At 38.8% G+C, this 23,328-nt stretch overlaps 2 protein-coding genes across 2 annotated transcripts; both read left to right on the top strand.

The window, feature by feature from the left end:
• Positions 1–7,878: 7,878 nt before the first annotated feature.
• On the top strand, positions 7,879–11,104 carry LOC136707122 (uncharacterized). The gene is made up of 5 exons (XM_066681030.1): positions 7,879–8,225; positions 8,358–8,459; positions 8,659–8,894; positions 10,661–10,839; positions 10,931–11,104. Exons 1-5 carry the CDS (start codon positions 7,988–7,990, stop codon positions 11,049–11,051), a joined length of 876 nt encoding a protein of 291 aa, XP_066537127.1. The 5' UTR covers positions 7,879–7,987; the 3' UTR covers positions 11,052–11,104.
• Positions 11,105–11,272: 168 nt separating this feature from the next.
• On the top strand, positions 11,273–14,979 carry LOC136707111 (uncharacterized). The gene is made up of 8 exons (XM_066681011.1): positions 11,273–11,536; positions 11,623–11,740; positions 11,823–11,914; positions 11,994–12,108; positions 12,985–13,092; positions 13,425–13,604; positions 14,129–14,296; positions 14,614–14,979. Exons 1-8 carry the CDS (start codon positions 11,318–11,320, stop codon positions 14,841–14,843), a joined length of 1,230 nt encoding a protein of 409 aa, XP_066537108.1. The 5' UTR covers positions 11,273–11,317; the 3' UTR covers positions 14,844–14,979.
• The last annotated feature ends 8,349 nt before the right edge of the window (positions 14,980–23,328 follow it).

Genomic DNA, 23,328 nt, shown 5'->3' with positions numbered 1-23,328 from the left:
GTGAGCTGAGTAGTTTAGTTAGGTAGTTAGTGAGCTGAGTACTTTAGTTAGGTGGTTAGTGAGCTGAGTACTTTAGTTAGGTTGTTATTGGGCTGAGTAGTTTAGTTAGGTAGGTAGTGAGCTGAGTAGTTTAGTTAGGTGTTTAGTGAGCTGAGTAATTTAGTTGAGGTTGTTATTGAGCCGAGGAGTTTAGTTAGATGGTTAGTGAGCTGAGTAATTTAGTTAGTGAGCCAAGTAGTTTAGTGAGGCTGTTATTGAGCCAAGGAGTTTAGTTAGGTAGTTAGTGAGCTGAGTACTTTAGTTAGGTAGTTAGTGAGCTGAGTACTTTAGTTAGGTGGTTAGTGAGCTGAGTAGTTTAGTTAGGTAGTTAGTGAGATGAGTAGTTTAGTTAGGTGGTTAGTGAGCTGAGTAATTTAGTTGAGGTTGTTATTGAGCCGAGGAGTTTAGTTAGATGGTTAGTCAGCTGAGTAGTTTAGTTAGGTAGTTATTGAGCTGAGTACTTTAGTTAGGTGGTTAGTGAGCTGAGTAGTTTAGTGAGCTTGTTATTGAGCCAAGGAGTTTAGTTAGGTAGGTAGTGAGCTGAGAAGTTTAGTTAGGTGGTTAGTGAGCTGAGTAGTTTAGTTAGGTGGTTAGTGAGCTGAGTAGTTTAGTTGAGGTTTTTATTGAACTGAGGAGTTTAGTTAGGTAGTTAGTGAGCTGAGTACTTTAGTTAGGTGGTTAGTCAGCTGAGTAGTTTAGTGAGGTTGATATTGAGCCGAGTAGTTTAGTTAGGTAGGTAGTGAGCTGAGTAGTTTAGTTGAGGTTGTTATTGAGCCAAGGAATTTAGTTAGGTAGTTAGTGAGCTGAATAGTATAGTTGAGGTTGTTATTGAGCTGAGGAGTTTAGTTAGGTAGTTAGTGAGCTAGGGTTAATTAGGGGTAGTTAGGTGTTTAGTCAGCTGAGTAGTTTAGTAAGATTGTTATTGAGCCGAATAGTTTAGTTAGGTTGTTATTGAGCTGAGTAGTTTAGTTAGGTGGTTAGTCAGCTGAGTAGTTTAGTTAGGTCGTTAGTAAGCTGAGTAGTTTAGTTACATGGTAAGTCAGCTGAGTAGTTTAGTTAGGTAGTTAGTGAGCCAAGTAGTTTAGTTAGGTAGTTAGTCAGCTGAGTAGTTTAGTAAAGTTGTTATTGAGCCGAGATGTTTAGTTAGGTAGTTAGTGAGCTGAGTAGTTTAGTTCGGTGGTTAGTCAGCTGAGTAGTTTAGTGAGGTTGTTATTGAGCTGAGGAGTTCAGTTAGGTAGCTAGTGAGCTGAGTAGTTCAGTTGAGGTTGTTATTGAGCCGAGGAGTTTAGTTAGGTTGTTAGTCAGCTGAGTAGTTTAGTTAGGTAGTTAGTGTGCTGAGTAGTTTAGTTAGGTGGTTAGTGAGTCGAGGAGTTTAGGTAGTTAGTGAGCCGAGTAGTTTAGTTGAGGTTGTTATTGAGCCGAGTACTTTAGTTAGGTTGTTAGTCAGCTGAGTAGTTTAGTTAGGTAGTTAGTGTGCTGAGTAGTTTAGTTAGGTGGTTAGTGAGTCGAGGAGTTTAGGTAGTTAGTGAGCCGAGTAGTTTAGTGAGGCTGTTATTGGGCCAAGGAGTTTAGTTAGGTAGTTAGTGAGCTGAGTAGTTTAGTTAGGTGGTTAGTCAGCTGAGTAGTTTAGTGAGGATGTTATTGGGCCGAGTAGTTTAGTTAGGTAGCTAGTGAGCTGAGTAATTTAGTTGAGGTTGTTATTGAGCCGAGGGGTTTAGTTAGGTAGTTAGTGAGCTGAGTAGTTTAGTTGAGGTTGTTATTGAGCCGAGGAGTTTAGTTAGGTAGTTAGTGAGCTGAGTAGTTTAGTTGAGGTTGTTATTGAGCCGAGGAGTTTAGTTAGGTAGTTAGTGAGCTGAGTACTTTAGTTAGGTGGTTAGTGAGCTGAGTAGTTTGGTGACGTTGTTATTGAGCTGAGTAATTTGAGGTGGATAGTGAGCTGAGTAGTGAGATGGTTGAGCTGAGTAGTTTAGTGTGGTAAAGAGGTGTAAAAAAGGTTATGCAGGAGATGGGTTTACATTTTAATAAACGGATCACCAAAAACAGAGTTCTAATGTCACACACCAGAGAAACTAATCACAGGCAAAAATACACAGACAGGCAAATGGTAAACAATGTTAAGATTGATCCCACCCTTAATCCTTAAACTTCATAAAGCAGTTTACAGTTTTCTTTGAATTATTATGACTTTATTTTCAGAGTCTTTGTTCCCATAATTGCCTTTCTCTCACATACAGGAAATGACAATAAAAACTGATAAAATAACTATAATAACATTTAGCAATTATTGCTAATAAATATTGATACATGTACACATTATATTGCCTATTTGCCAGATATTTAATATATTTTTTATTTAATCTAGCTTTTTTATGCACTGTGGAAAAAAAAAAAAAGTTTTAACCACAACTGGCTATGTCAGGAATCACGGAGCGGACTGATGGAGGCAGAACATCTCTCCTGGCAGCCCGATGAGACCAGAGGTTGGCAGTGTGCAGTCTGTTCCGGATTGTCTGGGCAGAGAGCTGTCGGCCATATCGTCCTGCAAACCATGACTGCAAATCTGTAGAACACAGCCTATGGTTGGGTGAAAAAAATGTTCTTGGGGTGTCGTCTTCTTGGGAAGTCCACTTCGGTGCCTGTCTCTATCATCCCATGTTACATCGAACTTCAATTTGGAGATGGTACTAGGGCTCACTCCAAATAATGCTGTAACTTGGTATTGCAAAACAAAAGCTTGAAGTCGCCTTATCACACAGGTCCTATCCAGATCAGTCAAACGTGGCATGCCGATTTTTGGAGCAGACAACTACTTTTATCTGTAGCAGGGCCCATGCTCACAGGTGCTGCAGCACCTGGGAGTACCAGAAGCTCAAAACAAGTGTCAATAGCAACAGCAAATTAGCTGTTTGGCAGAGAGGATTTGGCACATTTTTTATACTCAGCTCTACTGCTCATCTCACAAATGCATGTTCCTTACAAATGTGGCACCATTTAAATGGGAAATTAACAGGTTTCCATATGCATAGACATACTTTTTTACTTTTCTCATTATTTAAATGAAAAAAAGGTTTTAAGTGAACTGCATAAACAACAAATAAATACAGTTACATTTACACTGTCATTTACTCTTTTTTTAAACCGATTTATAGAAACTGGAGAGTGTGGCTATGACGATGAAAGAGGACCACATTCAATCGGCTGCTTGACCAAGTTATGGACTGAAGTGGGCTGCAGTGTGAAGGCTCCTCTCTCTCCAAACAAAGATCCACATCACTGGGATTATTTACAAAGTTGGACAGTAGCTGAGGTGAGGAGAGACATGGCGGAGTTTCCTCGTGATGGTGTGTTTAGTTATAACCGTGACTGCCAGGTAGAAGATGAGTGTTTTCCTGGCCGGGCCACAGTGCTCACGAGTGAGGGGAACAGAAAGTCCATGGCAGAGCTGAGGGTGGGAGACAAGGTGCTTGCGCTGAATGCAGATGGAGAGCTGGTGTTCAGCGAGGTAATCCTATGGTTGGACCGTCGTCCGTCTGCAGTGGAGCGCTACGTCCTCCTCACGACAGAAGACTTCTCAGAGCCACTCTCGATGTCAGCTGACCACGTAACCTTCATCGCCAGGTCCAACGGAACTGCTGCCTCAGTTCACACCATGATCCCAGTGTTTGCCAAAGACCTCCAGCCTGGTCACCTGATCCACCGCTATGACCCAGCGACTGGTTTGTTGGTGTCCCGGCACGTCACCAATGTCCAGGAATCTATGGACCTAGGTGCATACGCTCCTCTGACTGTGGAGGGGAACTTGATCGTGGATGGTCACCTGGTGTCCTGCTATGCCCTGCAATGCCTACAGTATTTTTCCCACCTCCCTTTCGCCCCCTACAGGTTTCTTCACAAAATGCGTACTTTTAGTCCTCTCTTTGAAAACCTCTTCCCTGTTCAGCGAGAGGAGGAGGATGAGGGAATGCACTGGTATGCTATTGCCTGGTACCAGGTGGGGCAGTGGTTCGGTTACCCATTTGGGAAAACTTGCTATCCCAGAGAACTACAGCTGTACCATTATCCCTGATCATACAGCATCACCCAGAATGATGGAAAGGTGGAAAGGCAAGGCTTTTTCAGCATAAAGAAGTGAAACATTATTGTTTAAGTCTTGTTACATCAGTTAATCAGCTCAGTAACTCTGTAGTATTAGTTTATAATCTTTATCCACCTAGTGTAGGAATGTATGTAGGCTATATGAGGGGTTCTAAGAGACATACCAGCCCAAGAAATGTGACGATAAAAGCATCCACTAAGTGTTAGGCCCAGATTTAGAAATAAAGCACACACCAGACTGAAAAATAATGGAAGAAAGTTAAGTGTAAATTCAGCCTGAATGATGAGATCCTGTTACTGGTGACAGATTAGCACCAGCTCCAACCTCGAATTTCAAGTCGCATAAAAATCAAGATTTTGATCCATGAAATTTCAGCATCTTTCCAGGACAGAGGATTGAGTTATTGCTTGTATTTCAGATTATTGTGTTTTTCGGTAAAATCCAGTGGTGATTTTCTAACGCTCTGGATGTCCATATTAATTTTACGTGAAGTTTAAATATGTTTGTTAAATCAAATACATTTGGAGGCCATTTATGCACCAACACAGGCTTTAAATCTTCATAATGTCTGATCATATTTCACTAGTGTGTGTTTGGTATCCTTTGGAAAAGCTTTAAGAGACGTGTGTTAAAACTTGGTTCCTATAAACATTCTACAAACGTTTGATATATTCTCACAGAATCTATTTTACTCATTTAACTAAGTGTGTGGATAGCAGGCATGTGTTAATTCATATATTTTTTCAACGTTCAATGTTTAAGTGTATGGCTAGTTAAAAAAAATTAGCAAATTACTGTTCATTTAGACATTCAACACCTTTTGTATTTAGCCTGAAATGTTAGTTATTCATAATGAAAAGCACATTTATAATAAAAATATTTTGTTGAAATGCACCATGTGTTTGGTTTTCTTCATTCTTTTGTCCACAATGTCCATATATTTTCCTTTAATTCAAAGTCTAGATTATTTCAGTAATGTTTTCCACTAACTGTACAGTAAGGGCACATGGGATGTGGTAATACACAACCCATTCTCATTCCCAACTCGTCCTATTTTGAAGCTTGGGCAGAACCCCTTGGCGTCAGTAAATGCACGCCGAAGGTGACCTATTGCGTAAGATTTTGACGCCCACGGCAGTCCCATACACTGCAAGGTAAATTCTCCTGCGTCTTAATTCGACGTCGACGGACCTGCGTTTCCCCGAGGTTCGTGGTGAAAATATTTTAGTCGCCTCAGTCATCACATGGTGTTGGTTTAATCGGTGTGGTTTCTTAAAAGCACTTTTATCATTTCAACTCAGTCCTCGTCTTTAAAAATATACCCAAAAGCAACTTGTCTTCAAATTCCTTTAAAACCGTTGTTAAACGTCCCCTGAACGTCTCAAGTCTGACGCGCTCGGCAGTCATCACTCACCGTAAAAGTGCTCTGTTTGAGGACATGAATATGAACACATTTGATATTAATTTTATTAAACTGAACAAAATATAGGAGTGCTATTCGTAAGACACTATTATTATTATTATTATTATTATTTGTTGGACAATCAAAACATCCATGGGTTGAATCTGCAGAAGTTATTATACAAATATTTAGCTCAGTTGTATCTTCCTTTTTTTTTTTTATTTATTTATTTATTTTTTTTAAACTAAGAGCTGAACATATTCTAAAATTATTTATATAAACCGTAGCATGTTTAATACTTTGAAATTCTGCCGCGCAAATCCTCGCGACATTCTCCGTGATCTTATTCCTTCACCGGTGAGTAAACGAGCACAACGCCCGCAAAAACTGTTAAGGTTTTTTTTTTTTGAGATATTATTTGTAATGAATAAACAAGGGCTCCGTTCAGTGGGTGTTACTGTGGTCCCTTGTAAGAATAAGTGCATAATGATCTAAATTCTGATGAACTGAACTGTCGATTTCAGGACAGTTTAATAGACTTCCAAGGCCACGCTAGCTATCGCTAAATGCTTCTGCTCGAATGTCGCTAATGTGCCATGTGCATTCGGTCAGTAATCAGTGATTTAGCAGCAAATATAAGTGAAGTGGGTAATATCTGTCGGTACACCGGGCTTCTTCAAAATGAACCGTGCTTCGCTCTTGCGGTGGTGTGTATTGACTGGGGGCAGGGGAACTCTGTTTGGAGCTAAGATGAGAGTCGCAGAGGGCAGTTTTGCTGACATCTGGCACCTCGTTTACACATCAGATAAACAATTTTAATAATATAGGCTTTAACTTAGTTTATGGGAAAAAAACGAAATTATACTTAGAGGTGTATCATATGTTGTAAAAATGGCATCTTATTCCTGTTTTAAATAGATTGGCTTAATGTGTTATATTTTCTTAGCTTTTCACTTTTTTGTATCTCCCAACAGGTCAACATTCTTATTATCATCTGTTGAAGTCTGGAGTGTGGTCAGAGGAAAAGCTCTTTTAAGAGTTAGCTATAATCAACCCAAAAGCTTTTTTAAAAGCTATCTGTCTGTCTACCCGTCTATCTGTCTGACTAGTGAAAGCTTTCCAGCGTATCACGTGTTGGCATGAGTGATCTGGAACTGGATGATGAGCTCAGCAGTGCTGATGAGCTCCTTAAAGAACTGCAACAAGAAGAGGTAAGCTTCTGGATTGGGTTCTCCCACTGAAGGGTCCATGTCCAAGAGGGAACTGTGATAGTCACTGGCTTCTCCCCAAGAGCTTTACAAGTAATTGGTTCTTAATATAATTGCATTAGGGCACAGCTCTTCATAATGCAAATAAGATGCAAAAAGTATGTATACACCAGTCAGTTTTAACAGATAAACCCCAGTTTATCAAACAACTGCACTGTAGTTCATTTTGTTCTTCTTAATTATGCTCACTGTGTCAGATACCATAGTGTATGTATCTTTCTTCTTGGTTTTGTTTGCTAATGTTGCAGAGAGACAACTCTGAAAGATGTCTGAAGCCTCCTGCCCAAACTGTCCACTGGAGACAGAGGGATAGTAAGGGGGATGTTGTTTCTAAGAGGCCCAGGGTTCAGAGGACAGTAAAAACATCAGCACCTCGTCAGTTTTCTTTCATTTTTAAGTCAAGTTTCATTATGTAATGTCATGTATTTTAACAGCTTTTTCAATTTTAGGTCTGGACAATCCAACCAGGGTGTTGTTCAGCCAGGACAATTATGAAGGTATTTTTAATGGCTTTATTTTTTTAGTTAATTTATTTTTAGATCCAACAGCAGGCTTGTGACAGTCATCCAGGTTAATGCATTAACATACATGTTTCTGTCTTCCATAGAACCTTGTAGTAGTGCTAGCATTTGTGCTGATGCTGACAGGAGAACAGGTCAGACATATATATATTTGACTGTACAATTTGTAAAGTCAGATTGATGTCTGCAGTGTCTGTAGCCTTTTTAAGACGTTTGTATTATTAGTGCTATTTATAGCAGTTATAAAGTTGTATTGCAGTACAAGTCCTTGTTAGCGACTGTTATGTGCGACAGGTCTTATGTTCGCATGGTCAGGAATAAATGTTCTAAAATAAGAAAACCCCCATTTGCCAGCTTCTCAGAAAAACACATTTTCTTAACGTATAATTAAAAGACTTTTAATACTTTTATTAATTTTTGTATTATATTTCTTTCTGAAATTGAAAGTGTACAGTGTAATGTTTTATGTGTTACACAGATGTACATGTTTTATACAGGTTCCTTGCTTGAAGAACTGAAGGAGCTTTTGGACACTGCGCTTGAAGTAGATCTAGTGTCTCTTCATGAGCCTCCACCTTCCTCAGCCTCTTCAGATTGGAGCACGAGAATTTCCCTCTCCGCTGAGAGATGGAGAGAGTCCAGGCCCGATCTAGTAGTGAGCATGCTAAAAGGGGAAGATGTATGTTCCCACAGTTGCCAAATGTGTGGCAATAAAAAGGCTGTGGTGCGCTGCGGTGATTGTCTCCCGTACCCATTCCTCTGTGCAGCGTGTGACATTGATAGGCATGGTCATTATCCCCTGCATAACCGGGACGCTATAGTGTCAGGCTTTTTAGAGCCTTTACCTCCCACAGCATGTTTCACACATGATGATGATCCACCATCTTTAAAACAGCTTAGTAAGTACATGTAATAGTAAATACCTAACATTTATGAAAATAATGATGGTCAGTGTAGTTTATTATAATATGCTATGTTACCAGTATTAGATATTGCATTTACTGTACTTCTGTTTTCAACATGTTTTGTAGTTAGGTTTCTGCCTGTACATATGCCAGACTGTGTTTGTGGTTGTCCTCATCAAGCTTTTAAAAGTTCTCCTGAAAGGTCTGTTACTCTCATCACCATCAATGGTAAGAAGATTCTTCTTTGCTCTTTTTAAATTTTAAATGTTTTGGTGTATGCTTAAATTTAAAATACATTAAAAAAAAGCAGATATGGCATGTCTGACATCAGACTATCCGTGTTAATTTTACTAAAGATTTGGATAAGGCTCTCTTAAATTTAAACAGTAAGTATACACTAAATATTACAGCTCTTCTTTCTCTGTAGGTCGTTACAATCTGACACTGCCTGAGCTGTCTTGTCCAACATGTGGGGTGACTTTTCCATCAGTTTCCATGACTGATCTGCAAAGGAGTGGCTATTGGCCTGGCAGCATGAGCTTTTGTACAGTCTTCTCAACTGATGTTTTCCTGTCATTTCGGGAGATGAAGTTGGCTGCACCTGGCTTATCTACTCAGGCGTTTGTGAAAATGCTGCAACAAAGGACTGCACGCTTTGGCAGAGTGAGTATTTCATTTTAATTTAGTTTTGGACACTCAATTCATTCCAATAAAGTATTTATTGATTCTACACATCTCTCAATTGGTAATTGTCAATAATGCGATGGTTTTTCAAACACATGAAGGCTGTTCTAGGTAACACTGTGATGTGGCGGCCTGTGTACCCCGTCACTGGCCTTAAAACCACCTCTGGAGACTGTTTTTAAGACTGTTAAAAGTCTGCAGTTGACTATTGGCTGACTGTCCAGAGTTGATCTATAGCTGGGGATTTGTCAGCCTGCTTGGGCTATACTTTTACTTTTTAGGGTCTGTTAACGTGGCAGATGCAGCTAAAGTTAAGCCGACATTAGAAATACAAAAGCCCCAGAATATGGAGAGAGAACCACGTGGAGCAATGTAAACACGCTCTGGATTCGTCAGGAGACAATACAAATTATGTTCAAATTGCTTCCTGTGGTTCTTGCACCATATTCTGGGGCTTTATTACTTCTTATGTGGTAAAGTTTTGGACGATGCATTCTGTTTTAGTCTACACCTAAAAGTAACAGCATCGGTCCAATCTCTTAGCAGTTGTGAGCTACTGAATGAATGAAATACACCTGGAGTGAAGTGTTAAGAGCAGGGACTTTTGGAGCTGTGCTTACCACTTACTGCTTCACAAATTTTTCTCCTGCTTTTGTGATTGGGAAAGCAGTGAAGACTATCAGTTTTTACTGCGCCCTTGAACTGGAAATGACCTACAACAGCAAAACAATGTGGCATGATTTTATTTAAGAACATTATTCACTGAAATAGTGGTTTCTCTCCCATATGTAGAGAAAATAAACTGTTCTGTGTGTTTTTAACAACTCGTTTTAAAGATCTAGGGTAGTTCCACCATCTTGAGGCTCACATGTTACCAGCCGGTGTTATTTTTAACACTGATATATGGATACATCACAATGGTACTTACCTGTGAACCTTTGGGGTGAGGGGTCTTAAAGAGATGTTGATGAGAGCAGGAGCCATTTATATCCCAGAGGGGCAGATCCACTAGCGACAGGAAGAAGGGTCCACTCTCTGTCTTCAGGTCCTGTAAATGAGAGACAATGTTAAAAATATCCTGCTCTATAAGTACTTACTGTTATAACATGAAAACCTTACAGTTCTGAATGATGCACCATAACTGCTATACTATAAGTGCTTTAAGAGGGAAGGTATGTTTCCATTTTCTTGTACACACCTTTTAATAGGGTTAGGCTCGACCCGTGGTGGGGTCAAGGGTGTAAGAATTCTGAAAGTTTCATGCGGCGGGGGTTTCCTCTTGAAGCTAATACTAGCAGCTCGTGTAGATTCAAGTGTCAGTGTGTATACATTAGTGCTTGAAGTTCTAGCCTGGAGGCTGTTCCTTCAGTTAGAGCTCGTCTGTAGCTCGAGTCAGCTCTCATTTTTAACCCTTTGTATTTTCTTTATATTTTTGTATCCTCATCACAGTAATAAATCACTCTTCGTACCTTACTTCTCTAGTTGTTCTGTTAGATGTGTGGACCTACCTTTACAGACCTAGAATATTTACAGTCATAAATCCAAAATCTTCCAAAGAAGTTATTAACATGTAAAACATCCATATTTTTGCTTGATTCAATTTCTTCAACACAGAGGGACAGAGCAAATGTGTAGATTATCCAGGGGACCTAGAGGACCATTTTTAGGACTGCGGCAATAATCAGTTACCAATCTTTGCTTTCTGTGAATTTAAAAAGCTCCTTTTACTTTGTTTTATTACGCAGACCGGAAATATATCAGCTGACTTATTTGGCCGAAGTTTTCATGAATGGGTAGTGGTCAAATATGAATTGGAGAAGTTGTGCCAAGAGGACTACTTCACTTGTCCAGCCTGCGTTCCCAATATGCTTGCAGTTTCTGTTGATGGAAATCGCAAACATTACCGTTTCAAGGGTTCTGCCAGGTACAATAATTTATTTCTGTTTTCCCACTGATTTGGCCTTCAGTTTTATATTGACTCCTGAACACTGGTTTACTTATTCATTCTTTTGTAGTACAAATGAACCCGGATGTTTTGATGGAGTGTTCATTTACAAGGATGAGGAGGTTTCTCGCTTTGTGGAATATGTTCAGCAGAAGTCCACTCATGTAATTTATTATTTATTCATTTATTAAGATGTGTTCTTAGCAGTGCTGAAATTTGACTTTTCACTTGTACTCATAGTTAATACAGCATGATTAATGGATAATGTTATGTTTTGTGTGCAGTGATTGTCTTTTTAATGTACTTATGTGTTCAACAGGTTTCTGGAAAGCGGGTATGTGGCGCATCGGAATGGACAGCAGCTAGAGAGTTGTCCCGGAAGTCCAGCAGCAAATTAGATGAAGAAGGGCTTGAAATTGCTGTTTGCCGGCATGGTGTTCTACTTGGTGCACTAAATATGTACCGAGGAGAAATATTTGCATACCCTCTTTTTCTTCAACAGAAGTTAGCAGCCACGATGCTTGGGAATATAACATTTCTATGCTCAGATGTGGCCTGCAAGTACTTCCCCTATCTGCAAAAGGTTGCACAGCATTGTCCGGAGTTGCAGCATCTCTTGGACATGCGACCATTCTTATCAGTTATGCATGCTAAGGCCCATGCTTGGAAATGTGAGGTGATTTGCAATTACAGTTGAGCCGAATGGATACCTTTTTGATTCATTATTTGAGTAGATACCTTTTTGAACTTTCTATATCTTAGGTGCGGTGGGGAGGAGCATATCAGGAAGGTGCTGGTTCAACAATTGGAGAAGAGGTGGAGCAGGTTAATAGCTTCCTTTCAAGGATTGCTATTACCACCAAGTATATGAGTAAAGCAGGTTTGTGTGTTTATATATTTATGTGTGTGTGTGTGCGCCTTTTTTCTTTTTCTTCTCATTCTTGCATTGTATATTTTTATAGGTCGAACAGACATGATAACTATGCAAGTAATGTCCTGGAACAAAAGAAAGTTCCTCAATATGGGCAGTGCACTGGTTCGGCGATATCAACGGGTATTATATACATACTTTTGTTTTATTAGCATTTCTTTATTGTATTAAGGACAATTATAACAACACAACACATGTACAGGTCCAGAAGGCTCTACAGGAGCAAAAGGACAGCCTTCAGATGCTCAAGACGGAACTTGCTGTTCAAGATGATGTCTTACACAAATGGGTGACAGATGTACAGCGTTGGGCAGAAGGTAAAATTATGTAATGTGACAATCACTGACTTAGTTTTAAGGATGTTAATAAATGGATCATTGTTGTTTTACAGGTTCGTATCTGATAACCCTTGGTCAAATCCCATATTTTGTTGATTTTCAAAGAGAAACTATGTTATCATATCTACGTGGGTGCCTAAGACTTCTCTATCGTGGCATAAATAATATATAATAAAATAATTTTGATAAATGTATATCAAAACTATATATAATCAGTATTGGTGAATATTGCGATCAGGGATATTTAACAAGGCTACTCATCCACTTTTTGAAACATCTTGCATTTACTTTAAAAACACAGATTGCATTTAATTAGTTTATAAAAAATGGTTCTATTGCTTTGTGGTGCAGATACCACTGTATAACATTATGGTGCGCAGTATTTGTTGTTCCTCATCAACTCTTTGAAATCAAAGTGTTATTGCAGTTATCTTGTTTTCGTATTCATTGAAAGCCAGAGTCATACTTGAAAATGAAATTAGATCCAGCACTAGTTGTGCCCCATCCTGGTCTTGCACAGTTCAGATTGAGCACACCTTGAAGTAACATTCAGATGCCCCTGAAGACATTCATTACTTGTAGCAGGTGTGCTAAATTCTCCAGAAGTGCGATTGAGCACCCCCACACTGCAGGGGAAACACAACTATAATATTTAATGCAGAGTTTCTATTTTTTTTTCTAAGCCGTTCATACAAAACAAAAAATATGTAATACTGAATATATAATATAACATTCATTTTCTGAATGTGAAAAAGTGAGTTCTCTTCAAGGATGTTGATCATTAGAAAATCAACAAAATGTAATTTGACCAGGGGTGCCCAAACTGTGTGTGTTTCATACATCTTTCCTTAATAGAACCTGATTACAGTTCCATTGATGGACAACTGGCAGACTTGCGTAAAGAAGTGATGGGCCTTACAATGAGTATTAAACATCGAACTCAACGTCTTTACAGGCAGACAGGTACAATTAAATTGGAATTAAGGTTCTAGTATGAGCAGTCTAAAACATTTGCTGACAGTTACAAGTACAATAGAGAGTAATGTCTCCAATATAAATGAAAAGGAGGAATTTTAAATAGTTGGTTTAAAAATATAAAATTGTGAGATGAATCGTCTCAATCAGTTCTCTTTCCTGTTCAGATTTCAGCACTTGAAAAGCAGGACATTGACACACATTTATCCATATACAATCTGCTAAACCCTGTTTTAATACTAGTGTTCATAGGGCACTTCACCAAATAACATAATTTTTATTAATTTTGAACATAATTATTGTAATTATGTTTAATTTAGATAGCAACAAGAGGCGCCACCGGATAAGGCAGAAGATCTGGGAGGAGAAGAAGCAGTTGGCTGTTGCTGTGGAAAAATATAACAGGCAGGCTGATCCTTCACAGAACATGGTCTCCACTGAAGATCTTCTCAAGTCTGACACATGTGCATGGCCTTGGCAAGTCCCTGGCTGTGAAAGTGGTAAATGTTACTGTTTGAATAATACATAAAACATTCATTCATTTGATTCATTTTTTTAGTTCTGTTAATTATACACTGATCGACCAGCGTATCTCTTGTATCTACACTCATGGTCCATTGTCATCATCTCCACTGACAGTGTAGGAGCACTTTGTAGTTCTGTTTCTATATATACATTTATCCTGTTCTTCAGTATTCAGGACCAAAGAGCAGAGACATTAAGGTGTTTTAAAAATTCCTATGCTGTGTCCAATCCACAGCCCTAAGAATGATTCAATACCTAGATCATACCTGCTCTGTGGGGGTCCTGAGCACTGAAGAACAGGATATCAGTGAATGCGGAGAAACAGATGAACTGTTGTCTGTAATTGCAGAACTACAAAGTGCTTCTGTATGGTAAACAGAGCTGATAAAATGGACAGAGAATAGAAACAAGTAGGTGGACTTGACAGGTCAGTGTAAGTGTCTGTATTGCTATTTTTATTTCTTACCTGGCTTTGACCAAAGTGTTTTTTGTATTACAGAATCTACTGACCTTTTGACTAAAAGGAGAGTTTTTGACAAAGTTATGGCTCTAGGGCGTCTTCAAGAGGAAGAGCGTGTTTTGTGTGCCGAGATGATGCAGCACTGGAGAGCTTTAATAACCCGGGCCCTCAAGTTAGAAGAGTTGAGCAGGGATATTGCTTCAGGCTGTTAGTATTCCTTTTATTTGCATATATTGTGATATATTTTGCCATCTCTTCACAAATGACATGTTTTGTTTATTTAAGTGAAAATAAGTTACTGCAGTCCCTTCAGAGAATGTACATCCATTTTTAATGAACAATTACTGTTTATTTCCTGAATTTCACATGCTGAATTTTAATTATTCACATGAAAACTTTAAATCCATATCATGGTCACTGTTTAGTTCTTACTTTAAATAGATTTGTACAAATTGTGAGACTTTTAGCCTCTCAATGTAAACTGCTGAAAATAGTGAAAAGGAATGCACATATTGTTTTCACAGCTGTGCTGCTCCACTTGTCTGACATGGATGCCCGAAATGGACTATTGTCTACAGTGATTAGGAAGCGTAAGGAACTGCAGCTACACATCCAAAGCGTCAGAGAAGGCTACCAAAACATCTTGAATCATCCACTCTCAGATGTTTTGGTTGACAACTCGGAGGAAGCTGAGGAAGACAGTGAGCCATGTGACAGCAGTAGTGATGATAGTTCAGACAAGGAGGACTCCTGATAAAGATATCTAATAACATGTAAAATATGATATAATTTGTAATCTGCTGTTAAGTTAATTGAATTATTTGTTCATGGGGGCTTTTCCTGAAAAAATATTTTTTTATGGTGCATACTTTTTTTTTTTTTTTTTTTTTTTTATTCATTCTTATTCCATGGGGTATTATGATCAATTTTTTTTTATTGTTTTGATTTAAACAGTTTGTTGGTTGGTAATCTTATCTCAGACAGTTGCTAGGTGTCCAAGGTGGGTGCTATTGTATGGCTAAGCAATTTCCGTGGTATCTTTTGGTGGTTACCATATTGTCAATTTTTTTTTATTATCTTCATATGATATTTTTGGTGCTGGCTAGGGAATTGACAGATGGTTGTTAGGGGGTTGCTAAGTTTCAGGGTGACAAAGTATGCAGGAGTGTACAGTACAGTATGGAGTACAGTCTGGAATAACTACAATGTCCTCTTGTATGCTAAACAGCTGATAAAATTGGTTGTCATCACTATTAGGTCGCTGGTCATAATAATCTGATATGACCAATGTATTTATGTTTACCACGTTGTGCTATTTTTCTGTGTGTTTCTCCCTTCAAAACTAGGTATAAAATTACAATATAAATTTTATGCCTTTTACTTTGTCATTTTATTTGGTTCTTTCATCTTAATCTACTGGTTTCTTTTGTTCCTATGTTGTTATCGAGGCTATATACAGATGTTTTGACATGTCTTAATTTTTCTTAACAGTTTATTCTGCATTTATTCCTGTTCATTCATTTTGTTTTGTAAGATTTCTGAAAATGAATAACTAATAAATTTTACACTGGTTTAATTGGAATTAATATTATTGGTGGTTTTCTTACTTTTTTTTAGTATGTCACCTTAATAGAAACTATGAAGGGTATTAATTGTGCATTTCCGACATTTAGTCTTGGTGGGTATAAACTTCACTCATGCATGGCTCTTTTACTAAGAGATTTACACTTGTTTCCTTGTGGCCTACACTTATCAAATCTGATCTGAGTTTCAAATTGCACCACATCCTAATTTTGAATTTGATGTTGAGATATAAATTATATTTTGTTGGTGCACAATACAATATCAATCAATAATGTGATTCTTTTTTACAACAGTTTAATTAGCTAGATAACTGAAACTAACTAACTGTTGTGTAGAGTACTCTCCACCCTCCAGGCCCCAGGTCCCTGACTCCGCTACCTAAACAAGTTGTGGAGTTCTATCCGAAGCAATATGTTCTGGGACAGAGACGGTCACTGCAGAGAATATTTGAGTGTCTTGCTACAACTGTTACAGATTCTACAGTGTCAAGATTTTCTTTGAGGAATGATGTCAGTGAGGTCTGGCATCTGAATGAAAAGACAAATATATATAAAAGCATTTGTGTTGTTGTTTTTATTATTAACACTACAAATTTCTATAGTCTGAAACGACTGGTTCTTTATTCAGCAAAACTGATGTTTTCCCTTAAATAAAAAAAAATAACATTAAATCTTTTGAATTGTATGGTCTATGATGAAGACATTGTTTCATATTCAGAGTTATAACATTCACAAACTTTAAATATTACATAGTACTGCATTTATTATTTTGACAGATATAAATACTACTGGCATCTGGCATGAACATGTTTTCTACACGTTTCCACTCAAATCACAAACAAGCAAGCATATTTCTTTATTGTTTGAGTGTTTCTCTAATGCTTCTGGAATGATTAAAATACATTCAGCTAGGTTGGCAGTCCTGTTTACATATGTAACAGGAAGTTAGCCTTGTCTGCTCATTGATCCTCTCTGCGCTGTTCACTGTGCCTCTGGGTTCAACTGACTACGTCAATCTGAACCAACTTTTGAGGTGTTCGAGAGACACTCTGTCCCTACTGCTCTCCCTGATATCGTCCTAATCAATTCCGGCCCCTATGCATCTTATACATGACCTTGGCCTTGTTTCAACTACAGCACATGCAAAGATGTTGTCCCAGCCCAAGTGGACTCTCTACTTGCTTTTACCCTCCCACAGAATCACTGACCAAACCACTGACCCCCCTTTCCAGCTAAAAGAGAAGCTAGCTATAAGCTACAATCTGGAAAGCTTTATACAAGATTTTAGAGTGTGTCTATGAAAAGTTTTGGACCTCATGTGGCTTTTTATCTACATTTTATTTCCAACCTAATCTAACATTACTTAACAATGAAGCACATAACCCATCCAATCAAATATTTCTGAAAAAAACTGCAGCAATTGGAAGATTGGAAGATTTGCAGGAAGATTCCATAATGGGTTGGTGAGCACTGGTCTAACCACTCTACCATAAAAGTCTTTTTAATGGAGTGTCTGAGGTGTCTTTCTGGCAGGGTCTCCGATCTCTGCAGATAACAGGTCTTTTCCACTGGTTAAATTTGACCTGACACTGTGCACATGGGAACATTAAGGATTTGAAAAGGTTTTTATACCTTTATCCAAAATTTGGTTTGTTTATTTGGAGTTGTCTTTAGAATATTAAACTTTGCAATATTAGTTTTAGGCGGCACTGTGGAGCAGCAGGTAGTGTCACTGTCACACAGCTCCAGGGGCCTGGAGGTTGTGGGTTCGATTCCTGCTCTGGGTGACTGTCTGTGAGGAGTGTGGTGTGTTCTCTGTGTCTGCGTGGGTTTCCTCCAGGTGCTCCGGTTTCCTCCCACAGTCCAAAAACACACATTGGTGGGTGGATTGGCGACTCAAAAGTGTCTGTGTTGCCCTTTGAAGGACTGGCGCCCCCTCCAGGGTGTATTCCTGCCTTGCGCCCAGTGATTCCAAGTAGGCTCTGGACCCACCGTGACCCTGAACTGGATAAGTGTTACAGACAATGAATTAAAAATGAATATTAGTTTTGTTTTTCAAATGTAACTCAGTTCTATAGCTCAAAAGAAAAGAAATAAACAAATAAATAAAAATAAAAAATATACAAAAATAATAAATCTAAATAATCTCTAAACCCATAATCTTTCATGTAGATTATTCTTTATTCACTCTCAAGTGGTTGATTTTTGTCCAATAAATCAAGGATCAATCCTACTTAGCTGAAATGGAGTGTAGTTTATTTTCAGTATTGTGAAGAAGACGCTGAAAAAGTCTTCTACGCTGACACCATTTTTTCTTAGCAAAATAATCTGGTTTATTACAAGGAAAAGAACAGCATTTTAACAAGCCCAAGTGGACAGCTTGCTGAGAAGTTAGCCAATGCCTTCTGACACGTTAACTCTGAGGTTTAGCTTATATAGGTTGGTCAGTGTCAACATATGGTGAATACTATGGCTTTTGTTTACTTCATTTCCTGTCCTGGTAAAAAGAGGTAACTTGTAAGGACATCCTGTCTTGCTACCTCCAAGCTTACCCATCATCCCATTCACAGAGACAAAAGTCCTATATAGGCAAAAATTAAGAACAATGGGTCATTCCATGTATTGCACCCACTTAATGTAATACCTATGTAGATATTAAATTCTACTTCATTTTAATATACTTAAGGTGTTTTATGAATACTTGAACCAAATTAACAGTAAACCCTACAATTTAACCATAGTCTTTATCATACTGATATTTTATGCTTTGCTGACTTGTTATTCCTTGTCTGCAGCTTAAATTAGGATAACCATTAACTGTCAGCTTGTTTCATGGTTAGGTCTAGTGTTTACAAGTGTCACTTTCCACTGAATGCATTTATTTACAACGGTTGCCTGATATATATCTAATGAAATATCCTGTAATGCTTTTTTCTTTGGTATTAAATAGTAAAATTCACTTACTTCAACATGGGGTACATTTTGACCATGTTTATGCATTCTGATGTGGGTCAAGTCACCTGTGCATGTTAAGAGTGAGTGACATGTTTTATGATCATTTTACAACAGTACAACAAAATTTGAACTGTGCATTTAACCCATACATGACAGTGAACACACGCACACTAGTGATTAGGGACAGTGAACACACACCCAGAGGAAAATCAAAGTCAATACTTGTCATTTGAAACCTATATTTTGTCTTAATGGTTCAAAATGTAGAAGTTAAATTTATGAATCATAATTTGTATATAAAGGGTAGTATTGTTGCTGTCACATCTGTGAGTAGTTTAGTGTGTTCTCCCAGTGTCCATATGGGTTTCCTCCCAGTCCAAAAACACGTTGGTAGGTGGATCAACAGTGTCCATAGGTGTAAGTGTGTGTTGTCCCTGCAAAGGATTGGCACTCTTCAGGGTGCATTCCCACCTCATGATTCCGGGTAGGCTCCAGACCCACAGCCACCCTGAACTGGATAAGCAGTTACAGACAATGAAAGAACTTGTTTATAAAATGACCACTCAGTTCTTTTTCCTCTTATTATCTTTAATTGAATGTACATGAAATGGTACCACAAATTACCAATTCAGCCTCATTGAACCATTGCACACACCTTCTTAGCATTTACAGTGTTCAATTGCAAAAATCAATTGTAACTTTCACTTAATATGTGCTATTAATTAATTCATAACTACATAATATGAAGAGCTAACCAAACAAGCAGAAGTTAAACAGAGACAGATGCTCTTTCTGTTTATTCAAAAGTTTCCGGCAGGCTCCCATGTGTCTTCCCAAACTTTGCCACTGTAAAGAAACACATAGTCATGCTAATTAGATTACATTTATGATACTTAGGCAAACAGGAAAATAGAGCTAGGGTGGAAAACATACATTGGACACTTTTTACAAGTAATATATATCATTTTTAATATTACTTACCATGCTGAACAAGGCTGCCAACGAACTTTAACTTCCTCTTTTCCCTACACATTCACACACAAACACACATAAAAATACAATAAAATGGATTTTAATCCTAAAATGAAAGAAGAAAGGCACTGTACAGGTACATTACTGTCATTAAAGCTACAAACAATATAATGTCCCTTTAAAAGGTACAGCAGTGGTGTTAGAGTCCAGTTGTGTTCCCTAACGGTTCATTACATTCTCTTCTCCAGAAGGAGAGGGGGATCTCTGTAATCTTTCATTATACAACTGTGGAGAATAAAAGAACACAATAAAAGTCCTGGAGATGAAACGGGGCAAATGAAACCAACACAAATTTAACATCCACAGTTAATTATAGAATACGGTACAAATATGTTTCCTTATTAAAGGAACATAATGTGTATTGAGGTTACCACCAAAGTGAAATTTTTTTCTGATGATATAATAATAATAAAAGTCTTCAAATTACTTAAATGCAACTTCAGACAAACACCAACACAGATTGCACCATAGCATTATGCATTTAAGGAAAGGCAGTTTTGGCAGTTTGATGGTCTGGAGCATTAAGGTGTGTGTTAACTATTAGAAGCAACTATTAGATCCATCAATATGGGAAGGTTTATAAGACCATTTCCAAACTATTTGAAGTCCATCAATCAACAGTGAGAAAGATTATTTACAAGTGGAATATATTCAAGACAATTGGCCGTCTACACAGAAAAGACCTCCAGTGAATTCACCTCAATATCAGTCCATGCAATACTTAGTGCATAAAACCCAAGAGCTATGCCCCAGACCACGCAGACTTCAGTTAGCATGTTAAATGTTTAGAGAGTACGATTAGAAAAACATTGAACAAGTGTGGCCTAATGGAACAGGCTGTCAGGAGCCTAAAAAGAACACGGTAGCACAGCTTACATTTGCAAAGTTGCATCTGAATAAACCACAAAATTTCTGGGGCAATGTAAAGGATGACAGGCAAGAACAAGGAGGATATGTCTGGCCATAATGCACAGCACCACGTATGGTGAAAGCCATATCACAGCACATCAGCCCAAACACCTTGTACTAACTGTCAAACAAAGTGGTAGAGGGATGGTGACTTGGGCCCATTTTGCAGCTACAGTACTTGGGCACCCTGGCATGCCTGCATACCAAAGTATTCTAAAGTCAAACGTGAGGCCTCCTGTCCAACAGCTAAAGGTTGGCCAAAGCATGCAAAAGAACATTGGGCCTCATTCACTAATCTCTTCCCAAGTGTTTTCTTTAAATTTTCATGAGTAATTTCCTAAGAAAAATTCTACGTCAGATTCATGTTCTTACCCCACAGAACTGTTCTCATCTTTGTGCTCTTGAGTGTGTGTAGATTGTGTTCTGACATAAAAACACTGGTAAATGTCATATTCTTTTTGAAAGTTGCATAAGTTGCATAAATGGGTTTTAAGAATAATAATTAAAAAAATGCTTGGTGAATGAACCCCAGTGATCAAGGACACCAGCAAATCTACAACAGAATGGCATGGCTGAAAAAGAAAAGAAAAGCAAAAGAATCAAGGGATTTCAATGGCCTAAAGTCCAGATCTCAACACAAATGAAATACTGTGGCAGGACCTTAAGAGAGCTGTGTTTAACCAGTGCCCACAAACCTAAATGAAATGATGATACATCGTAAAGACCAGAATGTTGTGAGAGACTGATGAAGTCTTGAAATGGAGATGCTTGACGCTTTCAATATTAATTTGGATTGTGCTGTGTGTGTGTTTATTCTCTTAAATTTTTTAACAAGTTTTTTTAACAAGAAAAAGTGAGATAAAAATAAAGATAAAAACAAGCATATGAGTCACTCTCTACACGTAACAGCAGGAGGGAGAGAGAGAGAGAAGGAGGAAGTGGAGCAAGAGGGATGTGGAGGTCCCAAAAACTACAGTTACCACAGTAATAATTCTAAACCACAACAATTCTTACAATACCATGCAAACCCCACAGCTTACAGCTTAGGTTTCCGGGTGGCACATACACTTTTGAAATGACCACATTTACTGTAATAACGCATGCGGTTATTCTCTGTGCTTTGCACCCAGTGATTCCAGGTAGGATCTAGACACACCGCGACCCTGAACTGGATAAGAGTTACAGACAGTGAATGAATGAATGTATTTTCTTTGCAACTGTGTGTATCAAACCATGATGGTTAGGTATGATACACACACTGTTACAACCCTAGGGTGCACCATCTAAATCAGGGGTAGTGATTTCTGCACCCGCTCCCACCCTTGATCTAAATATACACTATTTCAGATACTCCAGGCAGCAGACATTTATGAGATACAGTGTATAAACATAATAGAAAGAAATTACCTGGTTTATTCTATTTTCAATAATTTCTTCAACAAAGAACAGCTTCTGGTTATTGTGTTTTCGGCATCCTAGAGAACATTAATCAACAAATACTAAATGTTCAAGAAATGAGCTATGCTATAATAACACAGCATGTTATGCTACTTAATATACAAAAATATAATTCTTATAAGAATTCATGGCAACTCATTGAATATGGAAATTTGCTCTAGGCCTGGTACTTCTATCACACTAACAAAAAAAACAATTTTAAACCAACATGGGAGGTATTAAATATTTGGCTAATTTGCATGTTTCTTCATTGTTTCTATATAATAATATAAACAATGTTACAACAAACGAATACATAATAGGATCAGGTTACGTGTTATCTAAAAAAAAGAAAAGTAAGAGGCAAACATACCAACCTTTAGAACGATTCCTGAAGGCAGGTGCAGTCATTGACTTTGAATTGAATGCATCTGTCGGTGGTGTGGAATTTGTCCTTTCTGCAGCTGGGGCTTTTCTTGATTCAGATGGAGAGCTTTTTTTGGAATGCCTTGTGTTTACATCAGATTTTCTTTTTCTATTTGATCTATACAGAGGCACTACCGGTGCAGAGGTGTGAGGGGAATCTTTAAAGAACGGTACTGAAAGCAGCTCTGGTGTTGCAGTAGAGACAGCTGGTGCAGGTGTGGTGAGAGGAGAGACTCTTGGTGCAGGTGTGGTGAGAGGAGAGAGACCTGGTGCAGGTGTGGTGAGAGGAGAGAGACCTGGTGCAGGTGTGGTGAGAGGAGAGAGAACTGGTGCAGGTGTGGTGAGAGGAGAGAGACCTGGGTCAGGTGTGGTGAGAGGAGAGAGACCTGGGTCAGGTGTGGTGAGAGGAGAGAGACCTGGGTCAGGTGTGGTGAGAGGAGAGAGACCTGGGTCAGGTGTGGTGAGAGGAGAGAGACCTGGGTCAGGTGTGGTGAGAGGAGAGACTCTTGGTGCAGGTGTGGTGAGAGGAGAGAGACCTGGTGCAGGTGTGGTGAGAGGAGAGAGACCTGGGTCAGGTGTGGTGAGAGGAGAGAGACCTGGTGCAGGTGTGGTGAGAGGAGAGACTCTTGGTGCAGGTGTGGTGAGAGGAGAGACTCTTGGTGCAGGTGTGGTGAGAGGAGAGACTCTTGGTGCAGGTGTGGTGAGAGGAGAGAGAACTGGTGCAGGTGTGGTGAGAGGAGAGAGACCTGGTGCAGGTGTGGTGAGAGGAGAGAGACCTGGGTCAGGTGTGGTGAGAGGAGAGAGACCTGGGTCAGGTGTGGTGAGAGGAGAGACTCTTGGTGCAGGTGTGGTGAGAGGAGAGACTCTTGGTGCAGGTGTGGTGAGAGGAGAGAGACC

The sequence above is a fragment of the Hoplias malabaricus genome, chromosome 9 (genome assembly GCF_029633855.1).
Source record: "Hoplias malabaricus isolate fHopMal1 chromosome 9, fHopMal1.hap1, whole genome shotgun sequence".
NCBI classification, from domain to species: Eukaryota; Metazoa; Chordata; class Actinopteri; order Characiformes; family Erythrinidae; genus Hoplias; species Hoplias malabaricus.
The sequence above is the reverse complement of the archived record's forward strand: the minus strand, read 5'-3'. Positions and strand labels throughout refer to the sequence as shown.

What these genes read in the sequence shown, in the direction of transcription:
- LOC136707122 (XM_066681030.1), top strand. Translation starts at nt 7,988, where the DNA reads ATGCTAAAAGGGGAAGATGTATGTTCCCACAGTTGCCAAATGTGTGGC. An exon ending in ACCATCTTTAAAACAGCTTA is followed by an intron (nt 8,226 to 8,357) that starts GTAAGTACATGT and finishes CATGTTTTGTAG; the next exon opens with TTAGGTTTCTGCCTGTACAT. An exon ending in CGTTTCAAGGGTTCTGCCAG is followed by an intron (nt 10,840 to 10,930) that starts GTACAATAATTT and finishes ATTCTTTTGTAG; the next exon opens with TACAAATGAACCCGGATGTT.
- LOC136707111 (XM_066681011.1), top strand. Translation starts at nt 11,318, where the DNA reads ATGTACCGAGGAGAAATATTTGCATACCCTCTTTTTCTTCAACAGAAG. An exon ending in CCCATGCTTGGAAATGTGAG is followed by an intron (nt 11,537 to 11,622) that starts GTGATTTGCAAT and finishes TCTATATCTTAG; the next exon opens with GTGCGGTGGGGAGGAGCATA. An exon ending in CAAGTATATGAGTAAAGCAG is followed by an intron (nt 11,741 to 11,822) that starts GTTTGTGTGTTT and finishes ATATTTTTATAG; the next exon opens with GTCGAACAGACATGATAACT.